General features: G+C 58.5%; 2 protein-coding genes across 3 annotated transcripts in view; one reads left to right on the top strand and one right to left on the bottom strand.

Annotated features, from left to right (window-relative positions):
- Positions 1–4,424, top strand: part of FADS2 (fatty acid desaturase 2) — a 37,895-nt gene extending 33,471 nt beyond the window's left edge. The window contains exons 8-13 of one of the 2 annotated variants that reach the window (XR_014067542.1): positions 1,021–1,118; positions 1,381–1,477; positions 1,771–1,850; positions 2,305–2,430; positions 2,768–4,196; positions 4,288–4,424. Coding sequence is in view for 1 of the 2 variants with exons in the window: in XM_081536687.1 (XP_081392813.1) it covers positions 1,021–1,118; positions 1,381–1,477; positions 1,771–1,850; positions 2,305–2,430; positions 2,768–2,819 (453 nt within the window). In the remaining variant the exon portion in view is untranslated. Of the gene's footprint in view, positions 1–1,020; positions 1,119–1,380; positions 1,478–1,770; positions 1,851–2,304; positions 2,431–2,767 lie in introns of both variants that reach the window. The other variant, XM_081536687.1, reaches the window with a different exon arrangement.
- Positions 4,425–9,719: 5,295 nt separating this feature from the next.
- Positions 9,720–25,162, bottom strand: FADS3 (fatty acid desaturase 3). The gene is made up of 12 exons (XM_081536662.1): positions 24,758–25,162; positions 15,337–15,447; positions 14,700–14,897; positions 13,974–14,075; positions 13,748–13,870; positions 13,430–13,490; positions 12,820–12,896; positions 12,240–12,337; positions 11,828–11,924; positions 11,609–11,688; positions 11,303–11,428; positions 9,720–10,052 (listed from the first exon to the last, which is right to left on the bottom strand). Exons 1-12 carry the CDS (start codon positions 24,962–24,964, stop codon positions 10,001–10,003), a joined length of 1,332 nt encoding a protein of 443 aa, XP_081392788.1. The 5' UTR covers positions 24,965–25,162; the 3' UTR covers positions 9,720–10,000.
- Between the last annotated feature and the right edge of the window lie 2,274 nt (positions 25,163–27,436).

Genomic DNA, 27,436 nt, shown 5'->3' with positions numbered 1-27,436 from the left:
AGCTACACAGAATAGCTACAGGTGGCACTAGTGGTAAAGAACCCGCCTACCAATGCAGTAGATAGACACGGGTTCGATCCCGGCGTCCTGAAGATCCCCTGAGGAGGGCGTGGCAACCCACGCCAGTATTCTTGCCCGGAGAATCCCATGGACAGAGGAGCCTGGTGGGCTATTCAGTCTATAGGGCTGCCAAGAGTTGGACACGACTGAAGAGACTTAGCACATACAGAGAACAGGGCGGAGCCTGTGCTCTCATCACTACCCTGCCGAGTGTCTGGGGAGAAGTGATGAGGGGGGCGGAAACAGTCAGTGCAAAGGCCCTGAGGTGGGAACAAGCTGGGGCAGCGTGGCTGAGCAGAGTGGTCGCCAGTCCTGGTGGCTACTCTGGGTGGAATGGGAGGGCTTAGCAGAGGGGGACAGAGTGGGCTTGGAGCTAAGACACTTCACTCCGGTTGCCATGGTTGCAGAGCCGTGGAGGCAGCTGGGGGAGGAGGGGTGCTTGCCCAGGAAGAGAGAGCAGAATGGAAGAGGGGCTGGGAGAAGACACGGGTGTGGGAAGAGGGCCAGCACTGTCAGGTGGCTGGGAGGGTCCTGAGGTGGGTGATGGGCGGCGTCCCTGGCCTTTGTCGTGCTGGAGTGAGGACCCCCAGGCGCCGATGAGCAGTTTGTGAGCCTGCAGGTGTCGGGGGTGTGTGCACATCGTAGTACACCTCCAGAATCCCCAGGACCAGGATGCTAGTCCCCCCCCCTGCGGATTTCCCTAAATGCAGAGCTTGTAGCCCCTCCATGTTGCTAAAACCGCTCAGCCTTTTCCTAGACACAAAGACTGTCGTACACATGCTCCTCTGGCAGGCCTCGGATCCTTAGCTGGGCCCAGTGTCCAGCTTCCTGGAGGCCCATAGGGTTTCTTGGCCGCCTTCACTCAGCGTGAGCCGGGCTTGCTGTGTACACACCTGTGGTTGAGACGCCGTGCCCAGGAGGGTGAGACACTCCCACGTCTAACCATATTTCTCTCCGCAGGACTTGGCCTGGGCCATCAGCTACTATACCCGTTTCTTCATCACCTACATCCCTTTCTATGGTGTCCTGGGAGCCATCCTTTTCCTCAACTTCATCAGGTGCCTGAGTTTTGCTGGCTACTAGCCCCTCGGCCCCTGAGCACTGGTGCTGATGGGGGTTTGATGTGAGGCCCCCCTGAGGAAAGCCTCAGAGGTCCCACTTTCTGCCCGGGCCCGTCATCAAGGGGCTCCACTCAACCCCCTCCACTTGTACCCGCCTTGCCCCGTTTGGAGTCGGGAGAGACACTCGGTTCCCACCGATTCCCCGGATCCCGTGGAGACTGAGCCGCCAGGCTCCACGCTGAGCCGAGCTCCCTTCCAGGTTCCTGGAGAGCCACTGGTTTGTGTGGGTCACACAGATGAATCACATCGTCATGGAGATTGACCGAGAGCCTTACCGTGACTGGTTCAGCAGCCAGGTGAGGGCGGCCAGCGCTGGCTGCTGGGCGGGCCCCATGGAGCCCAGGTCCATGTCCCCAGGAGCGTGGCTGCCCAGTAGGCCCCGTGCTGTCCTGTCCTTCCCTGGGGCTGCTGGTGTCCTTCCACTGAGAGGCCCAGGGCCGGGCAGGAGAAGGTGCCCGGAGCTTCTGGAGGGACCAATGGGAAATCGGGGCAGGGTGGTGAGGCCCAGGGAAGGCTGCGCCCTGTGGAAAGGAGAGGGGTCCCTTTGTGCCTCTGCTCCGGGCCACTCACCCCACCTTCTCCCCAACAGCTGGCAGCCACCTGCAACGTGGAGCAGTCCTTCTTCAACGACTGGTTCAGTGGGCACCTCAACTTCCAGATCGAGCACCAGTGAGCGCAGGCGCGGGCAGGGAGCAGGGGTGGGCGGAGGGCATTCAGCGGAGGCAAGTTGCCACCAGCCTCACCTGGCAGAGGGCAGCAGGTGGGGGCTCCCTCTCTCTGTCTTTCCTCCAATGACCCTAGATTGTATCTTCCTCCCACCCCACCGGCCGCCAGCCCCCCTGAGGCCTGGAGAGAAGTTCTTGTGCTCCAAACCACATGATCACAGTGGCGCCCACCCCTGCGCGTGGGGCCTGGCATCCTCCTGGATCCCGTGAGCCTGGCAGGGCAGACGACTGATCCCTTTATTGACAGGGAGCCCGAGGCCCAGCCCTCCCCCGCCGCAGGCCAGCCGCCCCACGGGCACGCAGGGAGAGGTGGACAGGGTCTCCCAGCCCGGCCAGCCTCTGTGTGGGTGGTGGAGTTGGTGGGCCAGTCCTCACGCCCACCCCCGTGCTCTCCCCAGCCTTTTCCCCACCATGCCCCGGCACAACCTGCACAAGATCGCCCCCCTTGTGAGGTCCCTGTGCGCCAAGCATGGCATTGAGTACCAGGAGAAGCCACTGCTCCAGGCCCTGCAAGACATCATCGGGTAAGGAGGGGCAGGCACAGGTGTCGGGGACCCCCCAGGTCCCTGGGGGACAGGGAGCAGGTTGGGAGGCATGCGGTCGTGGGACTGCCCTAGGTGGAGACTAGAGGGGCCCTGCTGGCACAGGTGCCCCCACCCGGCCCCTCTGTCGCTAGGGATTGCCTGGCCTCTGTCTGGGTTGGATGAGGACCCTTCCTGGGTCCTTCCAGGGGTCCCCTGGGCTCCTGATGGAGAGCTGAGAGGAGGCCCCCAGGCCTGCAGACCCCGACCCCCTGGGGCTCCCTGGCCCCTCGGCCCCTGTCGTCCTGCTCCCTGACCCTCCCTTTCCTTCTCTCCCCAGTTCTCTGAGGAAGTCTGGGCAGCTGTGGCTGGACGCCTACCTCCACAAGTGAAGCTGCAGCCCTCGGGGCGCCCATGGGGACGGTGGCGGGGAGCAGGTGGGGGTGGCGGCCGAAGGGGAGGGCGGGGTTTTGTTCAGAGGGGCTTCGGGAGGCTGTGGTGCACGCGGCTCACAGACTTCAGGCTCTGTCTTCTCCTCTCTTGCTGTCTGGTTTCGAGGCTTTCACGCCTCCCTCCGACACCCTCCCTCCTGGGTCCCACCCAATCAGCCCCGCCTCCACCCTCTGTCCTGAAGCATCTGCCAGACCAGATTCGTAGCATCGGCTGTGAGCCCCTGCAGCCTGGCCTCCAGGCCTCACACCACCCTGTCTTCTCCCTGCTCTTGAGGTCCGCAGGGCTGGGTCCCAGCCGGCAGGTGGGATGGCTCCCTGAGCCTGCAGGCCGGCCCCACCCCCCTCGGATGGCCGCCCACCCTCTGCCCTTCTGTGGGGTGATGTGCTTGATTCCCTGGGTCTCCTTCCCACCGCCGGGTCAGTACTGGGGGCGCCCCTGCAGGCTCCACTTTCTCTTCAGATGTCCAGGGCCCTGGCCCTGATGCCAGGCTCCCTTCGCCCGTGTTGCAGCCAGCTCAGGCCTCTGGGCCCAGGGAAACGTCCTGGCCCCACCGGAGCCCTCTGACCCAGGGCCCCAGCAGTTCCATCCCGCCGCCTCCCAAGTCCAGAGCCTGTGACCTCGGGTCCACGGGGGCAGGGCCACAGATGAGCTCAGCAGAAGCAATGGCCAGGTCATGGGTGAGCCGGCCTGTAGGCTCAGATCTTTGTTCTGGTTGGGAGACCCAAGATTCTGGAGCAATCGGACTGTCCCCCAGAGTGCTCCGTTACTGCCAGACAGTGCCAGCCAGTCCCTGGCCACTTGGCTGGTGCGGACTTAGGCCCTACAGGCTGCGAGTGGGCACTGGAGCCCAGAGGCTCATCACAGCCCCTCCCCACGTTGGGGCTGCCTGTGTGGACACGCTCTTTCCCGGTCTATCATGCTCTTGTGTCTTTACTCGTTTTTTAACCGTTTGCAACAGGATGCGTTCTGCCTGGGGTGGCAGTGGGACTGGGCCTTGGGATGATCTGCCTGTTTCCACCCCTCACCCCCTCTGCAGCCTCCCCAGGCCCCACAGTGGGCTGAGCTGGGCTCACTCACTGAGGCCTCCATGGCCCTGACTGTCAGGAGACAGAGGGAAGGAGTCCAGAGGAGGGTGACCCCAAGAAGCCGGGGACTTGGTGGTGGTGGAGCTGGGGGTACCCATTGGGACAAGGAGGGGTTGGGGCCAAAGGCCAGACAGCTGAGGGGACAGGAAAGTGAGAGGGTAGGGAACCTGGCGGCCACTGGGAGGATCCAGAGCTGCTGCATCTGGAAATTAACCCACTAACCCGTAGATAGCTCCAGGGGAGGGCGGGGCAGGAGGGACCAGCTCTGGCTGGTGTTGGACCCCAGGGTTGCCACGGCAACGAGGGATCGGCCTGCCTGAAGCCCTCCCACTGAGAACACGGCTCTCCGCCATCCCTCTCTGGAGGCAGAATGGATCAATAGGGAACTGACCTTAATTTTTATCATGTTGCTTCCCCACCAATACACTTTTGGAAATAAATGAAGTGATTTTATTCTCACTTCCTTGTTCAGTGCCGGCCTGATTCTCCTCCACATCCTGTTCGCTGATGCTGGGTGGGGTGTCAATGGAAGATGGAGAAAGGGGGTCTGCTTTGCGCTGGGAGCACTTTCCTCTGTCCATCTCCCCACCCCACCCCCACACCTTTGCTCAAAGAGAACTTCCTTTCCCCTTCCCTAAAGTGCACATCAGGCCAGGAGTTTTGGGTAAATGGTTCAGATTAGGGAGCCCTCCTTCCTCTTCCTGGGGACTCTGTGGAGTGAGGCTTTCCAAAGGTCTCTGGGGGGCACAGGCCACCTTCCTGACATCCTCATTCGCCATCTGCCTCCTCTTGAAGGACCACCCGCAGGCCCCGGGTCACTGGCTTCTGCCAACCTCAGCCCTACCCCTTCCTGGTCAGTGTACCGAGCGCTGGGGGCAGAGTCTCAGAAGGGGCTGAGGAGAGCCCTGGAGACCAGGTGTCTTGTGGCAGGGGCTCATTGGGTCCCCCAAGCCTGGGAAGAGTCCCAAGGAGCGTGCCAGGGCAGTTAGCCTCCTAGTGGCCCCTACACTGCTCTCTGTGCCCTCCCCTATGGGCTGGCTCAGCTTGGCAGGTCAAGCTGGGAGTACCAGGGAAGTGCCAAGAGGTTTCGGGGGAGCCAGAACCTCAGGAGCTCCCGACCTGGCCTTGCATCTGCTCCCAGCAGGGTGGGGGAAGGCTTGAGAGTAGACCCCTGTCCTCTCTGCCGCTTCACCTGTGACCTCAGTGTAGCTGGCAGGGACACCCAGCTGATCCAGCTAGCATGTGTGTGATTCTCCAGTGGGCACAGGTCATCTCTCAACACCCTGTGAGCCCTTGGCCTTGTCCTGCCCCAACACCCATTAGAGACCTTGGAGTCTGGGAGACCTTGGGGAGCATCTGTCCCCCTTACCTGTGCCTGTCTTCTGTCTCCTACCTGGGCTGGGCCCAGCACTGTGACTCTCAGGATGGTACAGTAATAGACACACACACCCAGCCAGCTGTAAGTCCAGCATCCATCACCAGTGACAACCAGGATCCCAAGATGGGGAGAGTGGTGAGATGGATTCTGCTGCTGCTCTGAGGGCATAGGGTAAATCTTGGCCCAGGTTGATGGGGGCCTGGACCTTCTGTGACTTCTTCCCCCACACTCCCAACCTTGTCCTCACGCATTACCCTTGGGGCCAGGGACTGGGGAGACTCATTCCTGCTCTCTGCTTAACTGTTCCCCCTTCCCCATACTCTGCTGAGGCTCTTGCCCAGCACAGAATCATGGGCTTCTGATCCCCACCTTCTGCCAAATTCATAGCCCCCCAGGTGGTCACGGAACCAAACCTCGATGCACAGGGGAGGAAGCTGAAGCCAGAAGGAAAGGACTGGGCAGCTGAATTCCAGCCCCTCACCCTGCCTGGCCCTCCCTTTCCCTGGGCGGGGCCCCCCTGCAAGGGAAGGGCCATTTCCCACAGCCTGGGCCCTTCCTGCCCCACATCAGTGTCAGATGGCTCCCCAGAGGAGCGAGGGGCTGGGTGGAGACATGGGGAGTTGGTCCCTGTGGAGGGGATAAGAGCTCACCATGGCAAGGTGTCCACCCTGATAAAAGTGTTATCAGCTTTGTGAGTGGCATGGGCATGTACTGGGCACTGGGCCCAGAGGAGGGGCTGGCAGGGCAGTCTGGGCTGGATGTGGACCTAGAGCCCCAGCGGTGGTCACTGTCAAAACTCAGCTGTCCCAGCCATGCCATCCCTGGAGAGGTGTGCCCCTCTGGACAGGATGCAGCTTCTCAAAGAGCCCCCTGGTCTGAGTCTGAGGTGGAAAAGATTATCTATGGATCCAGTGGGGTACCTACACCCATCTGTGAAGGAACCAGGGCCTGGAGGGTAGAGGCGGGCCCCAAGACGGGAACTAGCCCATCATAAACAGAACAAGCGAACGCCTAGCATGCCAGGACTTAAAAGATCATATCTCTACTGCCTTCTGCTATTAGAAATACATTTCTTTGAATTTTGAAGGCATTTGAGTCTTTTTTCCAAATTATGTTTCAAGAGCAAGTATCCAGGAGACAGATGACAGGTACCGGGGGCTTGGTAAGGGCCAAGGAGACAGAGGCATCCAGGTGGTCTGGGATGGAGGGAGGGGGAGGGGAAGGGGGGAGAGACCCACTACCTGTCCAGGCATATGACCTACCAGCCACTCCCAACATAACAGGCATAGGCTGGTTCTTGTGAATTTCCATTTCCCCCATCTGCCCAGGCCATCTCATGGAAGACTCCAAGTAAATAAATGCTGGCTGATTGAAGGGGCAAATGAACAAGCCTTCCCTAAAGACTTTTGCTTTTCTTCTGGGCCCAAGACTGTGCAGACCATAAAGCAGGGACACGGCTTTTCTTGGTGGCTCTACCAAGGCCCTTCCCTCCTTCTTTGTACAGACCAGGCCCAGGCCCAGGCCCTGAGACTGCAAAAGAAACCTATAGACAGAAGGGGGAACTCAGCTAGCGAGAAGGGTGGATAACTTGGCCCCAGGGATTCTAGCATAGGGGACAGGGAGGAACAAAGGGCAAAGATGACCCACCAGTGAAGGATTCCAGGCAGTAGGCAATGGGATGCTAATTGAGGCCAGGGGGCCTCCCCAGTGGTCCTTTTGTTGTTGTTCAGTCACTAAGTTGTGTCCGACTCTTGGCGAACCCCATGAACACATCAGGTTTCCCAGTCTCTCATCATCTCCCGGGGTTTGCCCAAATTCATGTCCATTCAGTCGATGATGCCATCCAACCATCTCATCCTCTGTCACCCCCTCTCCTCCTGCCCTTAATCTTTCCCAGCATCAGGGTCTTTTCCAATGAGTCGGCTCTTCACATCAGGTGACCAAAGTATTGGAACTTCAGCTTCAGCATCAGTCCTTCCAATGAATATTCAGGACTGATTTCCTTCAGGATCTACTGGTTTGACCTCCTTGCAGTCCAAGGGGCTCTCAAGAGTCTTCTCCAGCACCACAGTTCGAAAGCATGATTTCTTTGGCACTCAGCTTTCTTTATGGTCCAACTCTCACATGCATACATGACTACTGGAAAAACCTTAGCTTCGACTATGGACCTTTGTCAGCAAGGTGATGTCTATGCTTTTTAACACATCTAGGTTTGTCATAGCTTTTCTTCCAAAGAGCAAACATCTTTTGATTTCGTGGCTGCAGTCACTGTCCACAATGATTTTGGAAATCACTTGGTCCGTTTAACAAGTTATTCCCAGGCAACCACCCATTTGCAGATGTGAGGGCGCATTGCTCTCAGCCACCACCAGGGGCAGCACGGAGCATGGCCTGCTCCACATTGGTGCAGCTATTGCAGGTGCCCCTGGGTGGCGCTGCAGGCTCAGCGTTCCTGCTGGGAGCTGGGGGGTGGTGGGGTGGGGAGCCTGCTGACCCTGAGTCTGTGTGCTAGTATTTCCCTGATAAGGGCATCAGGGTCGCTATAGGAAAGGCACTGACCATCTGCCCTGGGGGACTACCATCCCAGGGCCCACAGGGCACCAGGAGTCAGCAGGTAACCACAGGAAGGGGACACCCACAACCAGAACCTATGCAAGGCCTGTGCAGGGGCCCTGAAAGTGGGACTTACTTGTAAGGTAGGAAATCCCTTTCAAGGACGAAACAGGCTGGGAGGCAGCCAGGTGTTTGTCCCAGGTGAGAGCCTGTGATGGCCCCAGGGGCATGGATTGTACACATTTTTAAGATAAATGGCTCAGCCCTGTCGCCAGCAAAAAGCCTTCCACAGGCATCTCTTCTGTCACCCTAGGAGGTCACACTACCACTCCAAGAGATTGCACAACTTCCTCAAGGTCACAGCCTGGAGTCTAGGACTCCCCGCCCCGCCTTCCCCCACTCCAGAGAAAAGCTGGACACAGTGTGGAGTGGGTCAGGGTGGGACTGGATGGTCCAGGGAAAGAGTGGAGAAAAACTGCAGTACCTGCCCCCTCCCACTTCCTGTAGGGAACCCAGTCTGGGGCCCTGGGGACAAACAGTCCGGGGGGGGGGGGCAATCTTGCAGCTGGTGGGGAGAGTCCCGCCCCCGGCCCAGAAAGTCCCTCAGAGAAATCCTAGCTCAGCGTTTCCATTTTTCTCTCAAGCTGCTGACACTTCTAATGAAACCTTCCACTTGGCTCGGAGCTGCTGAGCAGAGGGGTCCAGCAGCCCAGCTCTCCCTCCTTCCCACCTTCAGGAAGCCCCAACAGCCAGCTCGAAGCACCCCCAGAAGTGTCCAAACACCACAGCTCCAGGCCAACCACACCCATTTTCCAGATGAGGAGCCCAAGTGAAGGACCACGCCTTGTTCTCAGACTCCAGCCACAGAAAGAGCCCCGTCCCAGGGGTCCTTGGGCTTCCAGGTGTCTCAGACGGTAAAGAATCTGCCTGCAGTGTGGGAAACCCGGGTTCAATCCCTGGGCCGGAAAGAACCCCTGGGGAAGGGAATGGCTACCCATTCCAGTATTCTTGCCTGGAGGATCCCATGGACAGAGGAGCCTGGCGGGCTACAGTCCATAGGATCACAAAGAGACAAGACACGACTGAAGCAAAATTAATACACACACACACAGGGGTCCTGCTTGAATGGTTCACTGCGGCAATTGGAAACCAGCACCAGGTCCTGGGCAGGCAGGGGGCGATCCCAGATCACCTCCTGTGGACCCCCTCACTGGTGCGATGCCAGGTATACTTCTGAGCTCAGCAGCAGACCCCCGCCAGTGGCCCTCTAAGGCCCCTCAGCCATCAGGCCAATGCAGATGCAGGACAGGGTGCCTCCTGTGATCTGCGGGTGCCCGCATACATGGCCCTCAGCCCCCGTCTGCCGCCAGTCTCTGTCTCTCTGTGTTGTTTAGTGGCTAAGTCTAGTCTGACTCTTTTTGCAACCCTATCCCACCAGGCTCCTGTCTAGGGGATTTCCCAAGCAAGAATACTGGAGTGGCTTGCCGTTTCCTTCTCCAAGAAACCTTCTCAACCCAGGGATTGAACCTGTGTCTCCTGCACTGGCAGGCTGATTCTTCACCACTGAGCCACCAGGGAAGCCTCCCTGTCCAACTATGCAAAGGAGTAAAGTGGGGTGAGCCTGGAGTGAACTACCAAGGTTGCTGGGTGAAGAACAGGAAGGGACCTCAGGGCCTCAGGGCATCTGAGCCTGGGGCAGATGCCAGCTCCCTGACCCAGAGTGGAGGGCAACTCGGAAAATCACCATCCACCACCACCCTCTCACCTCCCAACACCCTGACAGCCCAAGGACCTGAACTCCAGTTCCAAAATCCATGCAAATATTCTACTCCATAACATACGTTTGTTTTTATATAAAAATAACATTTTTTCCCTAAATTTTTGCTCTAGGAAAACATGTCACGCTCACTGTGTGTCTTTATACACCATGCCCCTAGCCCTGGTCCTGGTGGGTCTAGAGCCATGGTCTTAGGGCTGTGGAGCAGACGGGAGGGGACCCAAGAGGACAGGCAGGGCCTCCAGCCTGAGGCAGGGCGAGGTGGGGCAGGTGAGGAAGCCTGTCTGGGTGGCTTGGTGGCTGCTGGGGCCCCGGGCGCTGCAGTCTTCACTGGTGGAGGTAGGCTTCCAGCCACACATTGCCAGATTTCTTCAGGGACCTGGGTGGTGGGGTTAAGGAAGATGTGAGGGACTCAACTCCAAGATATTAACCTCTTCCCCTCACGATGATGAGTGTGAGCGGAGATGGGCAGGCAGCTGGGGTGGGGCCGGAGGGGAGGACTGAGAGAGACGGATACACTCTCATTAACTGGAGTGGAACCTAGACCTTGGGTGGGAGGGGGAAGGGCCCAGGCCACGTCCAGCCAGGAACCAGGGTGGGTCTGTCCCTCCTCACCTGGCTCTCTCTGTCGCTTCCTCCTGCTGAACCCTGCGACCCAGAGGTTTGTAAGGCATGGAATGTGCCCACCACCAGCCTGACATCAGGTGGGGGAACCAGAAGCATCAATAACTTGCTAGGAAAACCGTGTGCCAGGTGTTTGAAAGGGGCCAGGCCAAGTGGCAGGGGCTCCGAGGATCAGGCTGGGAAGGGTGATGAAGGAGGAATTCAAACACCAGTAGAGAAGAAGGAAGGGCCTTGAAGTAAAGGAACAGCCTGTGCTAAGGCATGGAGGTGGAAAAGCTCTGGCTGAGACTCTGGCCTCTGTTCCCCACTGCCAAGGCTACCATCAGAGCTGCTGCAGGAACCCCACTCTGCTCTTCCTGCCCCATCAGTACGTTCCCACAGTCAGAGCATCTTTCCAAAATCCAAGTCCTGTGTGCCCCTCCCCCACTCAGTGGCTCTCCCACACATCTAGCGTATTCCTGCCTTGGGGCCTTTGCACGGTTATTCCCCGGCCCCAGACATGCTGCCCCCAGATGTCTGTACGGCCAGCCCTCTCCCTTCCTCCTTGTCTCTGCTCACACGTTGCCTTCTTACCACCCACCCTGCCACCCAGCTAAAAATTGCATCTCTGCCTGGTACCCCCCATTTCCTCTCCTGTACCCACCCAAAGGTTTTGTGGTTTTGCTTTGTTTTTTGGTTGAAGCACTTCTCCCTTCCTCACATTTTCTGTCGTTTACTTCTTTTCTGTAATTAACTGCTTGTTTTCCGTTCCCCCTGCTCGGATGTCAGCTCTAGGAAGGCAGGGATGTCGGGAAGTTCTGCTCACTGATGAGGACCGGGCCTGGGCCTGTGTGTGTGAGTGGATGCTGGGAAGGACGGGGCTGGGGCCACAGGCCGAGGGCAGAGAGGCTGACGGGAAAGGCCCTGAATGCCAGCTCCCAGAGAGGAACTTGTGAGAATTCGAGACAGCCAGGTGGGTGCTCAGGGCGGGGCTAACAGGCCCCAGGGGTGGGCGGGGGCCCTTACCTGATGATGTCCACCAGGGCGGTGAGGAAGGGCTTCACCTCGTAGCTGAGGCCGTGCTTGGCACACAGGGCCTTGACCAGCGGGGCCACCCGGCGGTAATTGTGCCTTGGCATCGTAGGGAAGAGACTGTGGGGCAGACAGTGTGTTGGCACCCCCGGACCCGCTCACCACCTCTCCCAGGCCCTCCGGGAAGTCCAGGGCAGATGTCTTGGCCTCCCCGGGAGTAGATGGGACAGGGGGGGTGGCTCAGGCATCACTCCCACCCCCATGGGCACACCCCGCCCCACCGCCCAGGTCTGCGCTCACTGGTGCTCGATCTGGAAGTTGAGGTGTCCGCTGAACCAGTCGATGAAGAGCGAGGGCTCCACGTTGCAGGTGGCTGCCAGCTGCCAGGAGCAGGCGGGGCATGGGTGAGGGGGCTGGCACGGAGCACCAACCCCACGGCAGCCCCATCAGCGCCCCCACTCTTCCCAGCTGGGGACCCCCACCCCTACCCCCAGGATGGGCCCCGCCCCGGCTGCCCACCTGAGAGCTGGCCCAGTCCCGGTGCTTCTCATGGCCAATCTCCCTGGGGATATGGTTCATCTGTGTGATCCACACGAACCAGTGGCTCTCCAGGACCCTGTGAGAGGAGGTTCAAGGCACTGCCCCACATCCTGCTGACCACTCAGCTTCCCCATCTGTACTATGGGATTGCAACTCCTCCCCACTGGTGTTACAAGCAGCCAAGTGGCGTGGAGGCCACTGCCAGGCTGAGCCCAGAGCAGCCCTACTCAAGAAGGTGGACACCCCAGATCGCTTCCCTGAGACCAGCCCCCCCGGATGCTGCCACTCAACAGCCCAGGGAGACAGTACTGCTGTCCCCATTCTGCAGATGGAAACACTGAGGGCTGTGGTCAGGGTGCCCTGCTGCTTGTCATGCCGAACCTGGCCATACCTGACAGCCACAAAGAGGAGAAGCGCCCCAGGAATGCCGTAGAAGGGGATGTAGGACAAGAGGAAGCGGGCGTAAAAGCTGGCAGCCCAGAGCAAGTCCTGTAGAGGAGGGAGGAGGAGGGGGAGGCCGCGAGGCAGCCGGGAAGGGGAGCTGGGGTCATCCCCACCCTTTCAGCTCAATGTGCCTCGGACGGGCACATCACCACCCCTCTCTGGGCCTGGGTTTCTCAGCCAGGTAAGGGGGCAGGTCCTCGCCCTGCCAGCCTCACAGGGCTGACCATGGATGCTGTGCAAGGGTGTGGGATGAAGGAAGCCTTGCTCAGAAGACAAACGCCTGGCAGAGGGGGCCCAGAGGGTCCCTACCCTCATCTCTCACTGTGAGACACACAGGGTGTGCCCCGTGGACACGCTGACCTGGCAACCACACATGCACACACTCACTCCCCCTGCTCTCGAGCACACGTGTTCCACATCACTACACACACACCTGTTTGCAATGGTGGACTGGGCTGTACCCGACACCCCACCTTCCACCACCAGAGCTGTATGCCCCCAGGGGAGCTGGCAGGGCCCCCACTCACCGTCCACTGCATGCACACCAGCATGTAGGCCAGATTTTCCACTTCAAAATTCACCAGCGTGAGCAGTGGCGGGCCGACTGCAAGGAGGGGCATGAAGGGGGCTCAGGGGCAGGGTGGGGGTGCAGAGTGGGCTGGCCAGAGGGAGGGGGAGGGGGCTCCATTCCTCCAGGGGGGCTGGAGGCTGATCCCACCCAGCAGGGATGAGCCTGCATCACCCACAAGGCCTGGTCCTCACTCAGGCCCTCAATGTCTGAGCCTTGCCAGGCTGGTCCTCGCCCCACCGCCTCCCCCATGCCCCTTCTGCAGGTTGGCACCAGCCTGATACATCCCCACCCTTTAATCCTCACCTTGTGGCCCCCACAACTGCCCTAGGGCTCGGGATGCCCTGACGGAGGGCAGGAAGGAACTCTGAAAGCTGCAGGCAGGGCTGTGACCACCTCTGGCTGAAAGGCACCCCAGCAGAGGGAAGGGCTAGGGCAGAGGCTGGCCACGGAAGGCCTCATGGGCTGCAGGCTGGGGCAACCAGAGAGGTGCAGTGGACAAAGCAGGCCCAAGCATGGATCCCACCCCATCTGTGGCCTCACCCCAAGGAGGACAAGGGGACACTCACTCAGGAAGAAGTACAGGTGCTGGTGGTTGTAGGGCAAGTATCTGCGCTTCTTCTTGCCGTACTGTGGGGATATAGGCGGCCCGTTGGGGAGGGAGGCTCTCAGACTCTCCTTGCCCCGGGCAGGGCCAGGAGGCTGGCTGGGCCAAGGGGCCAAGGCAACTCTGGATTCTAGCCCCTGGGAGGTGGGGAGGGCGACAGGGGCTCAGCCTAGAACTAGATAGGGTAGGGGGCGGGGCCATCGCAGGGCGGGGTTGGGGGGGGCTCTGGGGCCGCCGGGTTTCCGCTACAGGCCCGGCCTGAGCATGTCCCCCCACGCACCTCGACGGACGACTCCCCCAGAAGGAAGACAGGCGCCACGGTCACGTCCGGGTCCTTGTGGAAGATGTTGGGCTTGGCGTGGTGCTGGAAGTGGCGGAAGTTCCACCAGTGCGCAGAGAAGCCCTGCGGGGGAGGGGGGCTGTCAGGGGAGGGGGCTCTCAGGGGTGGGGCCAGGCCACGCCCACCTCCCCACGCAGCCCCGCCCCCACTCGGCCCCCACCCTCACCTTCAGCTGCCCCATCACAAACTGCTGGGCCAAGTGGTTCCACCGGGAATTCCTGAAGATGGACGTGTGGCCCAGGTCGTGCTGCAGACACCAGCTCTGGGCCTGGGGAGATGCAGGGTCCGGGGCTGTGGCAGGGAGCCGCCAGGGGTCCAGCCCGGAGCCCTGGCCAGCCAGCCCTCCCAGCTTGCAGGGCACCCCCACAGCTGGTGTTCCACTCTAGACCCTAGTGGGCCAGCTTCCTCTTTTTTTTTTTTTTAATTTAGTTTTTATTTTCTGGCTGCCCAGCACGGCATGTGGGATCTTAGTTTCCCTACCAGGGATTGAACCTGTACCCCCTGCAGTGGAAGTGCCGAGTCTTAACCACTGGACTGCCAGGGAAGTCTCCAGAGACAAGGACAGCTGAGCTTGGGAGGTCCAGGGGCTGCAAGACTGTCGTGGAGCTGCAGGCAGCAGCCTTCCAGCTCTGGACCCTGGGCTCCCTCTAGGGTACTAAGTAAAGAGCTTCCTTAGTTCACTTAAAATGAAGCTGGTCTTATGGGGCCTCTGGCTGGTCATTCTTTGTTTGCAGACAAAGAAAGAAACAAAGAAGTGTTTCCTTTGTTTGCTGCAATGTTTTTTTTGTTTGCTGGTCAGTGTTTGTTTTCAGCAAACATTTCCCAAGTGCCTGTGTGTGCCAGGCCGTGGCTGTTGGTCAGTCTAAGTGTCTGCAAGACAGTGCTGGGTCACCTGGGAGACGGCCAGGATGAGGGCGGCCAGGGTGCTCGGTACCCAGCCGGGGCCGAGCATGTAGATCATGAGCCAGGCGAGCACCTCCATGGCCAGGATGTGGCCCAGCAGGAGACCAAAGAAGGTGGGCTTGGCTTCAAACAGCTTCATGTCCTCCACCGCCTGGCGCAGGGCTCGGAAGTCCTCGATCAGCTGGGTCTGCCGGGGCGGAATGGCTGGTCAGCCGAGGAAGCGAGGGAGGCCCCCCACTCCCACCTCCATCCCCCCCACTCTTGTCTTCCCTAGGCAGCCCCCCTACAGCCACTCCTCCTAGGTTCCAAGGGGGTGTGGCCAAAGGGGATGAAGTGCCCAGCTTGGGGTTCCCCATCCCCACAAAAGGTGTGGGGTGTCCGAGAAGGAGGGAAAACCCTTAGAGCTCAGTTCATCTAAATCCTCATCCTAGATGGGGATGCAGGGACCAGAGCAAGGAAAGGGGTCTGCCTGGGGTCCCCCAGGAAATGCAGGTGCAGGCGTCCCTACAGCTCTGCTGGCAACTGTCCGCTCGGGAGGGCTGGCAAACCATGAAGCTGTTATCGGCAATGCCCCCATTCCTCCAGCCCCACACTAGGGGCTTAGCCTCTACCGGGGCCCTGCTCACATTCTGGGGTCCATCCTGGCTGGGCTCCTCTGGGGCCAGCTCTCCAATCAGCAGAGGCTGCAGGAACTTGCGCACAAAACTGAGGTCCTGGTGGAAGGCGTGGAAGGCATCCTGAAGGAGAGCAGAGAGTCAGGTGGACAGACAGACAGACAGCTGGGGCAGCACCCAGAGGCAGCAGGCAGAGACAAAGAAGACGGGCTGCTGATGGAAGGGCAGAACAAACAGGCAGGCAGGCAGGCAGCTGGCTGTTCAGCAGTCACAACTGAACAACAGTCAGCCTTGCCCATGAGCCCTCCCTGGTCCTGCCCAGGCCCTGGGTGCCCTGCTTGGGTACCCCTTGCCTGCTGGGCTCCAGCTGCTTCACTCTGCCATTGGGGCCTTTCCCTAAACTTGGTTGGGTGTTTTATAATCTGGATTTCCAGAAAGTTTTCCCTGGAACACTCTGCTTCCTTTCATGAAAGGGTTTGACTTTCCAAAAAAGATTGCGGGGAAAGCTTTCTCAAAATCACATGCTTTTCTGCTGGGTCACAAATGTCAGATCTACCAGCTTTTACAAACATAAGCAGTGAGTAACATGCAAGTGAGGAAATTGGCAATTGATGATCACTGGGCCACCAGGAAGGTTTGTGTGTGTCCATACGGAGAAGGCAATGGCAACCCACTCCAGTACTCTTGCCTGGAAAATCCCATGGACGGAGGAGCCTGATAGGCTGCAGTCCATGGGGTCGCGGAGAGTCGGACACGACTGAGCGACTTCACTTTCACTTTTCACTTTCATGCATTGGAGAAGGAAATGGCAACCCACTCCAGTATTCTTGCCTGGAGAATCCCAGGGACGGCGGAGCCTGGTGGGCTGCCGTCTATGGGGTCGCACAGAGCCAGACACGACTGAAGCGACTTAGCAGCAGGGCCACCAGGAGAAAAAAAAAAAATCCACCGAAGACCACACAGCTTGGAGAAGCTTGAACAGTTAAACTTATCTAATTTGAAAAGTAGGAGGGGAAAATAAGTTTTAAAAATATAAGTTTAATAAACAATCTAACAGTCCTGTTATTCTCTGTAATGGTGGCGGGGGGTGGGGGTAGAGTGCAAAGCAGAAGGGGTTACAGGAAGAGAATGACCTCAAGCAAGATAAAGGGCCAAGGAGAGGGACTGGTCAGGAAGTGACCCCCACCACTCACGCTTGGCAGCGCTGAACTGTGAGTAAATTTGAACGTCACACCTGGGGCTCAGTCTTCCTGACCTAGCCCTCATGTCCTTGGCTCACTCTCGTTCACAAACCGGTTTTTATCTTTGCACTTGCAGAGGCTCTCTGAGTAAGCCAGCCCCAGCTGACCAGCAGCCTGGATGGTGGAAGCAGTGCCTGGAGGCAGTTTGGGTGGGGTGACTGCTGGCTGCTATTGTCCTCTCGCTAATGAGCCTAGCAGCACCTGGTGGGTGTTCCAACAGCCAGGCAGGCCCCTTGGAGTTACTGCATGACATCCCCACACCATCCTGTTCTGGGCTCAGAAGAACCTCAGGCCCCTCCAGCCCCCACTTAGAGGCCACACCTGCAGAATTCACCCGAGGGGTTCCCCTTTCTTTGTTAGCTGCTCTCCCCTCCTGGCCCAGGGCAGCCTGAGGACCTGGGGGCTCTGAGGGTGTAGCTTCTGGAATAACCTAGGTCCTTGGGAAGGCTGACTTGGGGCCCCTCCCTGGAGCACTCAGTAGGGAATGGGGCTGTATTGGTATAGATCTGTCTCCAGGGAAGAGCTCTGATGGGGATGCAGCACCCCTGGGAGACAGGGGGTCGAGGGAAGGCTGGCCCCCCAGGAAGCTGCCATGGCCCTGGCCGCCTTGGGAGTGTTGGCCAGGGAGCTAAGAGGAAGATTGCTTGCTACTGTGCTCAACAGACCCCGCTCACCATGAGCCGGAACGAGTCTGTTCTCCTGCCGGGAACTAGGCAAATCCAGGGGGCAAATCCAAGGGATGAGACTCCAGACCTTTCTGGCTCTGGAGTCAACAGCATTAACTATTTTTTTTTCTTTTTAATTATAGTCAAACATACATAAAATTGACCATTTTCACCATTTCGAAGTGTATAGTTCAGTGGCATTAAATGTATTCACATTGTTGGGCAACCATCCCCGCCATCCATCTCCAAAACTTCTTCATCTACCTCGGCTGGAACTCTGTCCCCATGAAACACTAGCTCCCCATTTCTACCTCTCCAGCCCTCATAGCTCAGTTGGTAAAGAATCCGCCTGTAATGCGGGAGACACCAGTTTGATTCCTGGGTCGGGAAGACCTGCTGGAGAGGGGATAAGCTACCCACTCCAGTTTTCTTGGGCTTCCCTTGTGGCTCAGCTGGTAAAGAATCCACCTGCAATGTGGGAGACCTGGGTTTGATCCCTGGGTTGGGAAGATCCCCTGGAGAAAGGAAAGGCTACCCACTCCAGTATCCCGGCCTGGAGAATTTCCATGGACTGTATAGTCCATGGGGTTGCAAAGAGTCGGACACGACTGAGCGACTCTCACTTCACAGCCTCCAAAAACCACAGGTACTGCTCTCTCTGAATTGACTTGAAGGAAATTCCCTGGTGGTTCAGTGGTTAGGACTTTATGCTTCCACTGCACAGGGCACAGGTTCAATCCCTGGTCAGGAAACTAAAGTCCTGCGAGTCATGCAGCTTGGCCAGAAAAAAAAAAAAAAAGAATTGACACTTAGAAGAGGAATCATATAGTCTGTGTCACTGACTTGTCACTTAACATAATGTCTTCAAGGTTCATCCATGTGTAGCATGTCAGAATTTCCTTCTGTTTTAAGCCTGAATGAGCGTTGACTCTGATTCTCATTTCCTCTGAAACCCCCCTGGTGGTGCACGGAGCTCATGTACACAGAGGCACAAGGCATGCTCACAAACAGTATATCACCCGAGGCTCACAAGTGTCAGAAATTCAGTGCCATAAGCGTGTGCCTCTATACAAGCAGACACCGCCATCAACCCACGAAGGCTCACAGCCACGCTGGGGAACAACGCGCACAGGCAGTCACTCGGACACCCGGAGAGACACAGCCTGGCACACACACACACAAACACACACAGCAGACGTGTGTCCTGTGGCTACGGCCCCAGGATGTCCTCCCTCCCAGTCCCCCTTCTCTCCTGACCTCTGGGTCTGTTCTGGGGCCACCCCAGCACCCGGCAAACCCCAGATATTCCGGGGCCTTGCTCTTGAGTCGAGCAGCTGGGGCAGCAGGTCACCCCCTCGACTCCTTTCCCCTCGCCCGGATGTACCCAAGACAGGCGTGGAGATGCCCTGAAGGAGAAGCCAGAGCCAGGCCCACCCAAGAGACCTCCAGCCAGGTGTGTCCCTTACAGTGAGTATGGAAGGGGTGAGCCCCCTCAGGTCCAGGTGGGAATATCCCGGAGCTCATGGACAAGTCTCCAACTGATGGGTGGGAAGGCAGCGCTGCAGTAGGAAAGCAGCTCAGGTTCCTGGGGCTAGGTGAGCACTCCAGAGCCTACACTTTTTGTGGTCTGAATATCAACACAGTAGGTCCCTGGCTTCAGACCCAAACCTCAGCAAACAGTTCTTTTTTTTTTCCTGGACTATTGGCTGGAGCCGTGTGACCCAGTCCTCTTTGGCCTCTGTTTAAACATTCAGGAATCTCAATGGGCAGAAGACTCAGAGAGGTTGAGCCACTTACCCAAGGTCACACAGCTCCATCTGATGAAGGCTGGACCAGAACGTGGTCTGACTGTAAAATGGTCAGAGTGGCTTGTGGCCACTCGGCAGTAGCCCCAGGGTCACTCCCTGGTCAGAGGGGAGGCGGTTGGTCTCCTAGGTGGGTGCAGGGGGTCCTCATCACAAGGCTGGTCACCACCCTGAGTAACCAAGGATCTGGCTGCTCAGAGGCCAGGGTGTGGGGGTCAGGAGGGTGCTCCTGTCATTTCTGGGGCTGCACTGACCAAGTCTCAGTGCACTGCAGGAGGTCCCAGCCTTACACTGCGCTACCCCCCACCCCCCCACCCCACCCCCGCAGTACCTCTGGGAACATCTTCTCAGGGGCACAGGTGCAAACCCTGTGACTTTCCCCCAAGGAGGTGGCAATTAAGGGCTCTCACTAGTTCTTGGAACAGACTTGGGTGAAACTTCTAGAATTAAAATGGTGTCTCTAAACATAGACTGCAGGTGGCAGGGACAGGCCCTGTTCACAGCGGTGGCCTCAGAGCCCTGCACAGAGCAGGGGCAGGATGGCAGGTGTGAATACGTGGACAAGAGCCAACCTGCCACAGCCCACCAGACAGGGGGTCTGAACCATTTTGCTGGGGAGGGAACAGAGGCTCCGAGTGGTGGGGCCACCCGCCCCAGAGTCTGCAGTGGCAGAGCGGGGATTCAAACCCAGGGATCTCCTGTGATGCCCATGCCCTCCCAGGGCACAACTCCCACCCAGCCCTGCCTCAGCCCCTGGAAGCCTCAGAGCGGCCCCTGCCCAGGCCCCCAGCCCCGCCTTGAACTCCAGGGAGCAGCTGGTTAAGGGCAGGTGTGGGGAGACTCAGGAGATAGCCTGCAGAGGGTAGGAGCCAAGCCATTTATGAGCCACGCCAAGCCGTGAAGCCACAGACAAGATCACACCCCTTCTCCATCCTGTACTTTGTCGTCAGTAAATCAGGAATCACTCAGGGCTGGTGGAGGACTGAGTCAGTGCAGGTAGAGCACTTAGAAGGGGCCTGGCCTCCAGCGAGCTCCACCGCCGAGCTCCAGTCTGAGTCCCCGTGGCCTCAGCTGCCCTTCGCCATGGTCCACCCAGAGATCCAGGCTCGCAGGCGGGAGGGTGGAGGGCAGAGGTGCGCTCTGCTGGTTCTGGGGAGCCTGAGGCAAGGAGGCAGGACTCCTTCCACCCCAGAGATAAGGTGGGGGCGGGGAGCATTTCTGGTCACTTCTTCAAAGAATCCGGAATGTTCCAGATCAGGAAAGGGGTAGAGCAGCTGGAGGCTCAGGTGGCCTGGGTCTGCTCCTCTTAACCTCGGCTCAGGAGGCGCCAGTGGGTTGTGAGGATGGGGGTGGACACACTCAGGAATTCGTCCCTCCCTTTCGAGTGGAAAGATTTGAAAGGAGAGCCAGATCTCACTCCCAGTGGCCAGATGCTCCTTCCAGCCAATGGGGAGGCACTATCCGTATCCCCATTTTATAGATGAGGAGACTGATGCCAAAGGGCACACAGCTCTGGATATGAGTATCCAACTCCTGCCCAGGCAGCAGAGTCTTGCTCAACGGCAGATGCCCCCAGGAAGTTGCCCCTATACCCCCAGCACCCCTGCTGTCCCTGGTGATGAGTGTGGTGGCCTGGGAGGGGGCAGTCTCCTCCACCCAGCACCCTTGGCCTCACAGGTGCCACTGACCCAGCCATGACCTGAAGTGGGTCCTTGGGTCCTCTCTCCACCACTGAGTTCTGGTACTTTCCCGCGGCTGTTTCCTGAGAAACCCATGGCTGCCGCTTGGGCGTCCTTACGAGGAAATGCAGACGGGCTCCCAGGGTGCTTAGGCCGCTAGCATCCCCACATTCCTGCCCACCCAGCACCGCACAATCCTGACATCTCCCCAAGGCACTGCAACTCCCCTATCCCCCCACTGCCCAGCTCCGCCAGGGGCCTGGGTGGGTGGGGAGATTGCAGAAAACGCCTACAGAGCCCAGAGAGGGCACGCTTCACAGGGAGTGGCCATTAGGCAACTTTTAAGGCAGCCAGCGTGGTAGGTGGAAGCAGAGTGTGGGCCCTGGGGCCAGGTCATCTAAGTCCCTGGCCAGCCCCTCTCTCCAGCCCCACTCTCACTCCAGAGCCTCAGATCTGCTCAGACCTGCCCCTACCCAACTCCCAGACACAAACCCCACCCTCTAAGCCCAAGGACAAAGGCCCTGCCCTTTGAGGGTTCCAAGAAGGTCCTTTTAAATCACCCATATTCAGCCTCAGTCTCCTCATCTGCAAAATGGGCTAACACTGGGACCACCTCTGAAGTTTGTTGTCTGAATACCACCCGGAGTTAGAGCCTAATGGTTCCCGTTGGTGCCCCTGAGCCCACAGCATCACCTGCCCTCTGCCCTGGACAAACCTGCACATCAGAGCCCAGATGAATAGCCACCTCTTCCAAGTGGGCTTCCCCTGGCGGGGTTGGGGGGGGGTCCCTATCATCTCTTAATGCCTCCCTCTTCTCTTGGGAGGTTCTGCCTTCCTCTTCCTCACTAGGGATCCTTTTAAAATGTATCGATATGTCAGATTCCCCTGTCTTCTCTGTTCTGCCCTGCATTCTCCCCTTGGAATAGAACCAAAGTCCTGCTTCCCCTGCTACCTCCGGTCCTCACTGCTGGCCCTTCTCCTCACTGCTCGGCTCCGGCCACGCCGATGGTCTTGCTATTCCCTGAACGCACAGAGTATGGCCCCACCTCTGAGCCTTTGCCCTAGCTGATCCCTCTGCCAAGGAACATCCTCCTAGTAGATTTTTTTTCTGCTGCCTCATGCAGCATGAAGGATCAGAGTTCCCCAACCAGGGATCAAACCCGTGCCCACTGCAGTGGAAGTGTGGAGACTAAACCACTGGATTGTCAGGGAAGTCCCTCCCAGCAGATTTTCTGTTCATAGCTGTATCTTCAGAGGTTAGGTCAAGGTTTGGCATATAGGATATGCTTGCTGGTATCTGCTGTTGAATCTAGTGAGTTAATAATTGAAGAATGAATGAATGAAATAAACAGCTAAGTGGCAGTGGAGCAGGTGGTTAAGAGCATGGGCTCTGGATTCAAATCTGATACCCATCACTTAATTTCAAGTCATTTTGCTTCTCTGAGTCTCAGTTTTGTCATCTGTAAAATGGAAATAATAACAGTACCTGTTCCATAGAGGTATCATGAGGATTCAAAGAAGGATTGTCTATAAATCAAGCGCTGAATTCGGAGCCTGGCACATAGTAGGTGCTCAGTGCCCAGCCCTGGTCAACTTATGACCAGCAGCGGCTGGGCCTCGCCCCTCCCTGGTTGGCTCCACTAGTCTCAGACCGCCTATGACTCTTAGACAAACCTGGCTCGGGGCCCAGAGCACTCTCCCCAGGGTACCCGGCTTTGTATCCCAGGATGGCCATGAGCTGACTTCACGGCACAGGAACTCTGGGAATTTCCTGGCAGGAAGGCTTCTGTGGCCTGAACAGGAGAACAGCTGATGGGCAGCAGGGGCTGGTAAGAGGTGGCTGCGGGAACACAGCCCCTGTGACATGGCTACCCTACCCCCACCAGTGCTCCAGGGCAGGGGCTGGAGTGCCTGGGGTCTGGGCTGGACCACACGGGGCCCTGGGTGATCTGAGCCCTGCTCTGCCCTGTGGGCTCACCACAGACAAAAACTGGGGTCCCCCACCCCCAATCTCCTCATAACCCCTTTGGCCTGAACAGACCAGGTATTGGTGGCAACTGACTTAAGCCCAGTGTCTGGGGCCTCGGGAAAGCTAAGAGACGGCCTAACATCACGCCCTGTTACAGACATGAATGAACCAGACACAGGGATGGCTATGTCATGGCTGTCCACTGCACTCTACAGTCTGCAGGGCACACTCACACTTATCAGCCGGCAACACATGCTGACTGGGAACAACTTGGTGGCAGCTGTGGGGCCACAGAATTGCAAAGACACAGTCCCGCCCTCAGCTGGCTCACTGTCTGTCCCCGCTGTCTCCACTTTACAGATGAGGAAACTGAGGCTCACAGGAGTGACATGTCTGATTCAAGGTCACTCAGAGCCTTCAATGGCAGAGCCAGTACATGGCCCCAGGGAACAGACAGCATGTTTTTTTAACGGAAATGGGAAAACAGACCCTACTGGTGAGGAATCACTGAGAAAACTGTCAGGTGGGATCTCAGGGTCTAGAGCTAAATGGATGATGGGGTTCCCGCACAGGAGGGTCCCCAGCACAGGCCTGGGCATCAAGCAGGAAAAAGTGATTCACAAACATTCTTCATCATCTTCCTCTCACCAGCCTCCATCCTGTCTGCAAGGTCAGAAGTTGAAAAGAGGCCAGAGAAGCCACCTCCAGAATCCTGGAGGGGTGGCCAGCGCTCAGCCCAGGGGAGTGGGGAGGAGCTGCGGCTCTTTACCAACCCACCCCCAACCCGCGCCCCAACGCCCTGGCAGCAATGCACACATGTGTAACCATGCACACAAACACAGGCCTCGTTCACACATGTATAGGCCTGGAGACGGTCACACACTCACCGGCCCGCAGTCAGCTCAAACCCCCTGGCCACCGCGTGGCCCCCTGGCAGCGTGCACAAGGGTTTCTTTATCACCTTCTAGAGTTTCAGGAGATGTCTGATCCCTAACCTCTCAGCTTCCAGGGAAAGTGAGGAAGAGAGACTTTTTCCTTAAAAGAGTCCCAGGAAGATCACCCAACCCACGAGAGAAGGCAGTGGGCAGAGAGAAGATGGTTCTGGCAACAGGGCCACTGACCCTGCCGGGACAGGACAATCTCTTTTGTTATCTAAAGCCCCGCCAGTTAGGGATGCAACCCCTGGAATCTTGAAGAACTTCCTGGTGCCCAGGGTGACCAGTCTAGAATTTGGGATGGTCAGGGACAGAGCGTCATGGCCCCAAGTCCTATTGTTCAGCTCAGGGGTGGTCTGTGGGAAAAGGGGCTGGTGAGGAGTCTCACCCTGATGGCTCCTCTGCCAAATGGTCCCACTGGACAGGCCACATTCCTCCTTGACCAAAATGTCTCAACATGGCTGCAGGGGGGAAGCTGGGGTCCATAGGGGCCCGCCTGTTCCTGGGGTGACTGTGCTTTCCGAAGAGGCCCACCCAGCCTGACTGGCAAAATTCTCCCACACGCAGCTGCTAGCCCAGGAGAGGTGAGTCACTGCCCCTCAGAGCCATTCACAGCACCTCCTGGGAAAGCCACAGACCTCTAGGCCCTGCCCAAACTCTGCTGCCCTGCCTCCAGCCTCGGAGGGCACATCCTTGCCAGCCCCTAGGGAACCCGCCCTACCTCTGGCATCCAGCAAGCACTCAGCATGAAGAGCCCTCTCTGGGGGGACCCAGAGGAGGAACACCAGAGTCAGGGAGCACCCTCACCTAGGGCCAGCGCTTTCTGCCCGGACACACCCACCTCTGAGACCCCTGCCTCCCACAGACATCTGCGGCAGCCCAGCCCGGGTTCACCCCCAGGAGTGCGGGTCCTCTTGCCCAGCTGTGGTATTCTTCCTCCATATCAGGCCCCCGTCAGTCCCTCCCAACTCTGGGTCCCCCGTCAGGGGGTCAAAGGTCAGTGGGAGTAGGAAGGATGCTAAGCACCCACCCGGCTCCCACCCCCCGCTCGAACCCGCGGTGGAGCAGGGCACGGTGCCCAGCGACCAGGCCCCAGCCGAGCACCGGGGCTCCACCCGGCCGGCGGTGGGCGGCCTTACCGTGGCGTCCTCGGCGCCGTGGTGGCCGATGAGGCGGCTGCCCCCCGGGTGTCGCTGTGCCCAGCGGCTGATGTCGTAGACGCGACGCTCAATGACCAGCCACTTGTCGCCTGGCAGGTTGTGCCGGCGGATCTGCTCCCAGCGGAGGGTGGGCAGCGGCGCCCCCCGCTGCGCAGGTCCCCAGTCTGGCTCCCCGACGCCGCCCATAGCTGCGCGCAAAAGTCCTCGCGAACCCGGGACCTCGCCGCGCGAGACCCCGAGGGGAGCGAGGCCGCGATCGGAGACTTCCTCCGCCGCCACCCGCTGCTCCGCGGCCCCGCCCTGCCGCTGCGGCCGCCGTACGAGCGTGCGCCGGCCCGGCTGTCCGCGGGCAACTTTTCCCTCCCTTATAACCGCGCTGACAGCGCTCTCCTCGCCCCCTCCCCGCGCCGGGCCCCCGCCGCCGCCTCCCCAATCCGGGCGCAGCGGCTCGGTCCCCATTGGCTGCGCCGCTCGCCGGCGGGGCCGGCGGGGAGGGCGGCGTCGAGGTGGGCGCGCCCCGCCTGCGGGGCTCCGCGGCCACCACACCCAGGCCGGTGGGGGGCATCGGCGCAACCCCGCTCGTGCCCGGCGGGGCAGAGCGGGGCCGGAGGGAGGTGAAGCCGGCAGCCGGTGTCCGCGGCGCCCTCGGGGGCCCTGAACTAGAGTCTGAGAAGAATGGGCTTCCCGCTGCGTCCTCTGGAACGTTAAATTCTGAGCTTTCAGAGGTAGGGACACTACCTCGAGATGACTGTAAAGAGCTCTCGAACCAGGGGTCCCCAGCATCCAATCAGCGAGGTCCCCAGGTCAGGGCTGAGGTTACTGCCCTGACCACCCCCACCCCCACCCCCGGGGGACCATCTGTGGAGGTCAGTGGTCTTCTGCTTTCGGAGATTCAGAGTTAGGGAGGCCGAGGGATGGCCAGCAGGGGCTGCAGAGCAGGGGCCCCGGAGTGGGGAGTGGGGTGCTGTCATACACCGGATGTGGTTGCTCAGCTGGCTGGCTTGCTCCTTATAGTACCCTTCCCTATTTTTTACTTAAATTCCTTTTCAGAGTGTAGATTGCTCCCCTACACTTTGTCATTTGTCAGAGACAAAAGATTTTGTTGTTGTTGTCTAGTGGCTGAGTCGTGTCCGACTGTTTTTCAATCCTATGTGGACTGTAGCCCGCCAGGCTCCTCTGTCCATGGGATTTCCCAGGCAAGAATACTGGAGTAGGATACCATGCCCTTCTCCAGGGGATCTTCCTGACCCAGGAATCGAACCCACATCTCTCGCATGGCAGGCGGATTGTTTACCACTGAGCCACCTGGCAAGCCCCAGAGACAAAGATACCTGTTTCTAAAAGTTAAGAATTCACACCTGACAGGGCATGAAATCAGGCTAAGGTTTATGCTGCAGGGCAGCAGGTGTCAAAGCTGAGCCCACATCGGTATCACCAGAGGGTCTGTTAAGGCACAGACTGCTGGGCTCAGCCCCCAGAAGGGCTCAGCAGGTCTGCTATGGGGGCAGAGAATTGCATTTTAACAAGTTCTTAGGTGATGCTGATGCCAGTGTCCTGGTTTGGGGAAGGCACTATGAGAACTCTAACTATAGTTTTCTGATGTGTTAGCATTTTATTTTCATTTAACACTTTGTAGGAAATCACTCAGTAATATTTGTGGGACCAGGTTGGCCAGGGTCCAAAGAAGGGTTTGAAGAGGCATCTGAGTTCTCCTTGGTACCCGGAGCACCTGCTTTCAGTTACCAGGACAACCAGTAAGAGCTTGTGGAAACCACAGCTGAGGGCTGCCTGAGCTGTCTCTACTGAGGCGTCCTGGAATCCCCTCCCTGAGTGCGTGTAGGGGTAGAGGAGCGTGGCTGGCAGCTAAGCAGCTGGAGATGACTGCTGATGCCCCTGCCCATCATATTCACACATGGGCAACAGGATGGAAAAGACGTGGCCCTCACCCTGTCTTCAGCTGCCATCAGTGGTCAGTTACTGACCCCTGACCCTCTCCCTGGGCCCTCGCCTGGTCTCAGCTCCTGTGAGGTAGCAGGGGATTGAGTGGTTTAGAACCTCCGCTTGCCCCAGCTGCCCCCAGAGAGATGAGGAAGATGAAGGCCCACAAAGGATCCCCTAGGAGGGAAAGCAAGGACAGGGCTCAGGGCTAGGCCACTGCCTCCAGCTACTTCATCCCAACAAAGGGAGAAGGGCAGCTGAACCTTCTTACCACCTGGAATGCGTGCTAAGTCACTTCAGTCATGTCCGACTCTTTGTGACTCCGTGGACTATAGCCCTCCAGGCTCCTCTGTCCATGGAATTTTCCAGGCAAGAATACTGGAGTCGGTTGCCATGCCCTCCTCCAGGGGATCTTCCTGATCTAGAGACTGAACCTGCATCTCCTGTGTCTCTTGCTTTGCAGGAGGATTCTTTACCACTGAACCATCAGGGAAGCCAATTGCTCTAAAGCCTGAACTGTGCCTTCTCCCCGGAGTTCCACCAACAGCTTTTACTTTTCTGTGGGCCTTCAGACCTTCCATGGCCTCTATGGGCTTCAAACCAGGGAATCTGGCAATTTTCCTAGAGTCGGAGGCCCTGGGGAATCTTGGGATTCCATTGTCTCCAAACCCCCATCAGGGCAGCGAGGCCTCAGGCTACTTGGAAAGAGAGAGGTACCAC

This window comes from Giraffa tippelskirchi, chromosome 10, assembly GCF_054371585.1.
Source record: "Giraffa tippelskirchi isolate mGirTip1 chromosome 10, T2T-mGirTip1v1.2.pri, whole genome shotgun sequence".
Lineage (NCBI taxonomy): Eukaryota > Metazoa > Chordata > Mammalia > Artiodactyla > Giraffidae > Giraffa > Giraffa tippelskirchi.
This window is presented reverse-complemented; position numbering and strand designations above follow the sequence as displayed.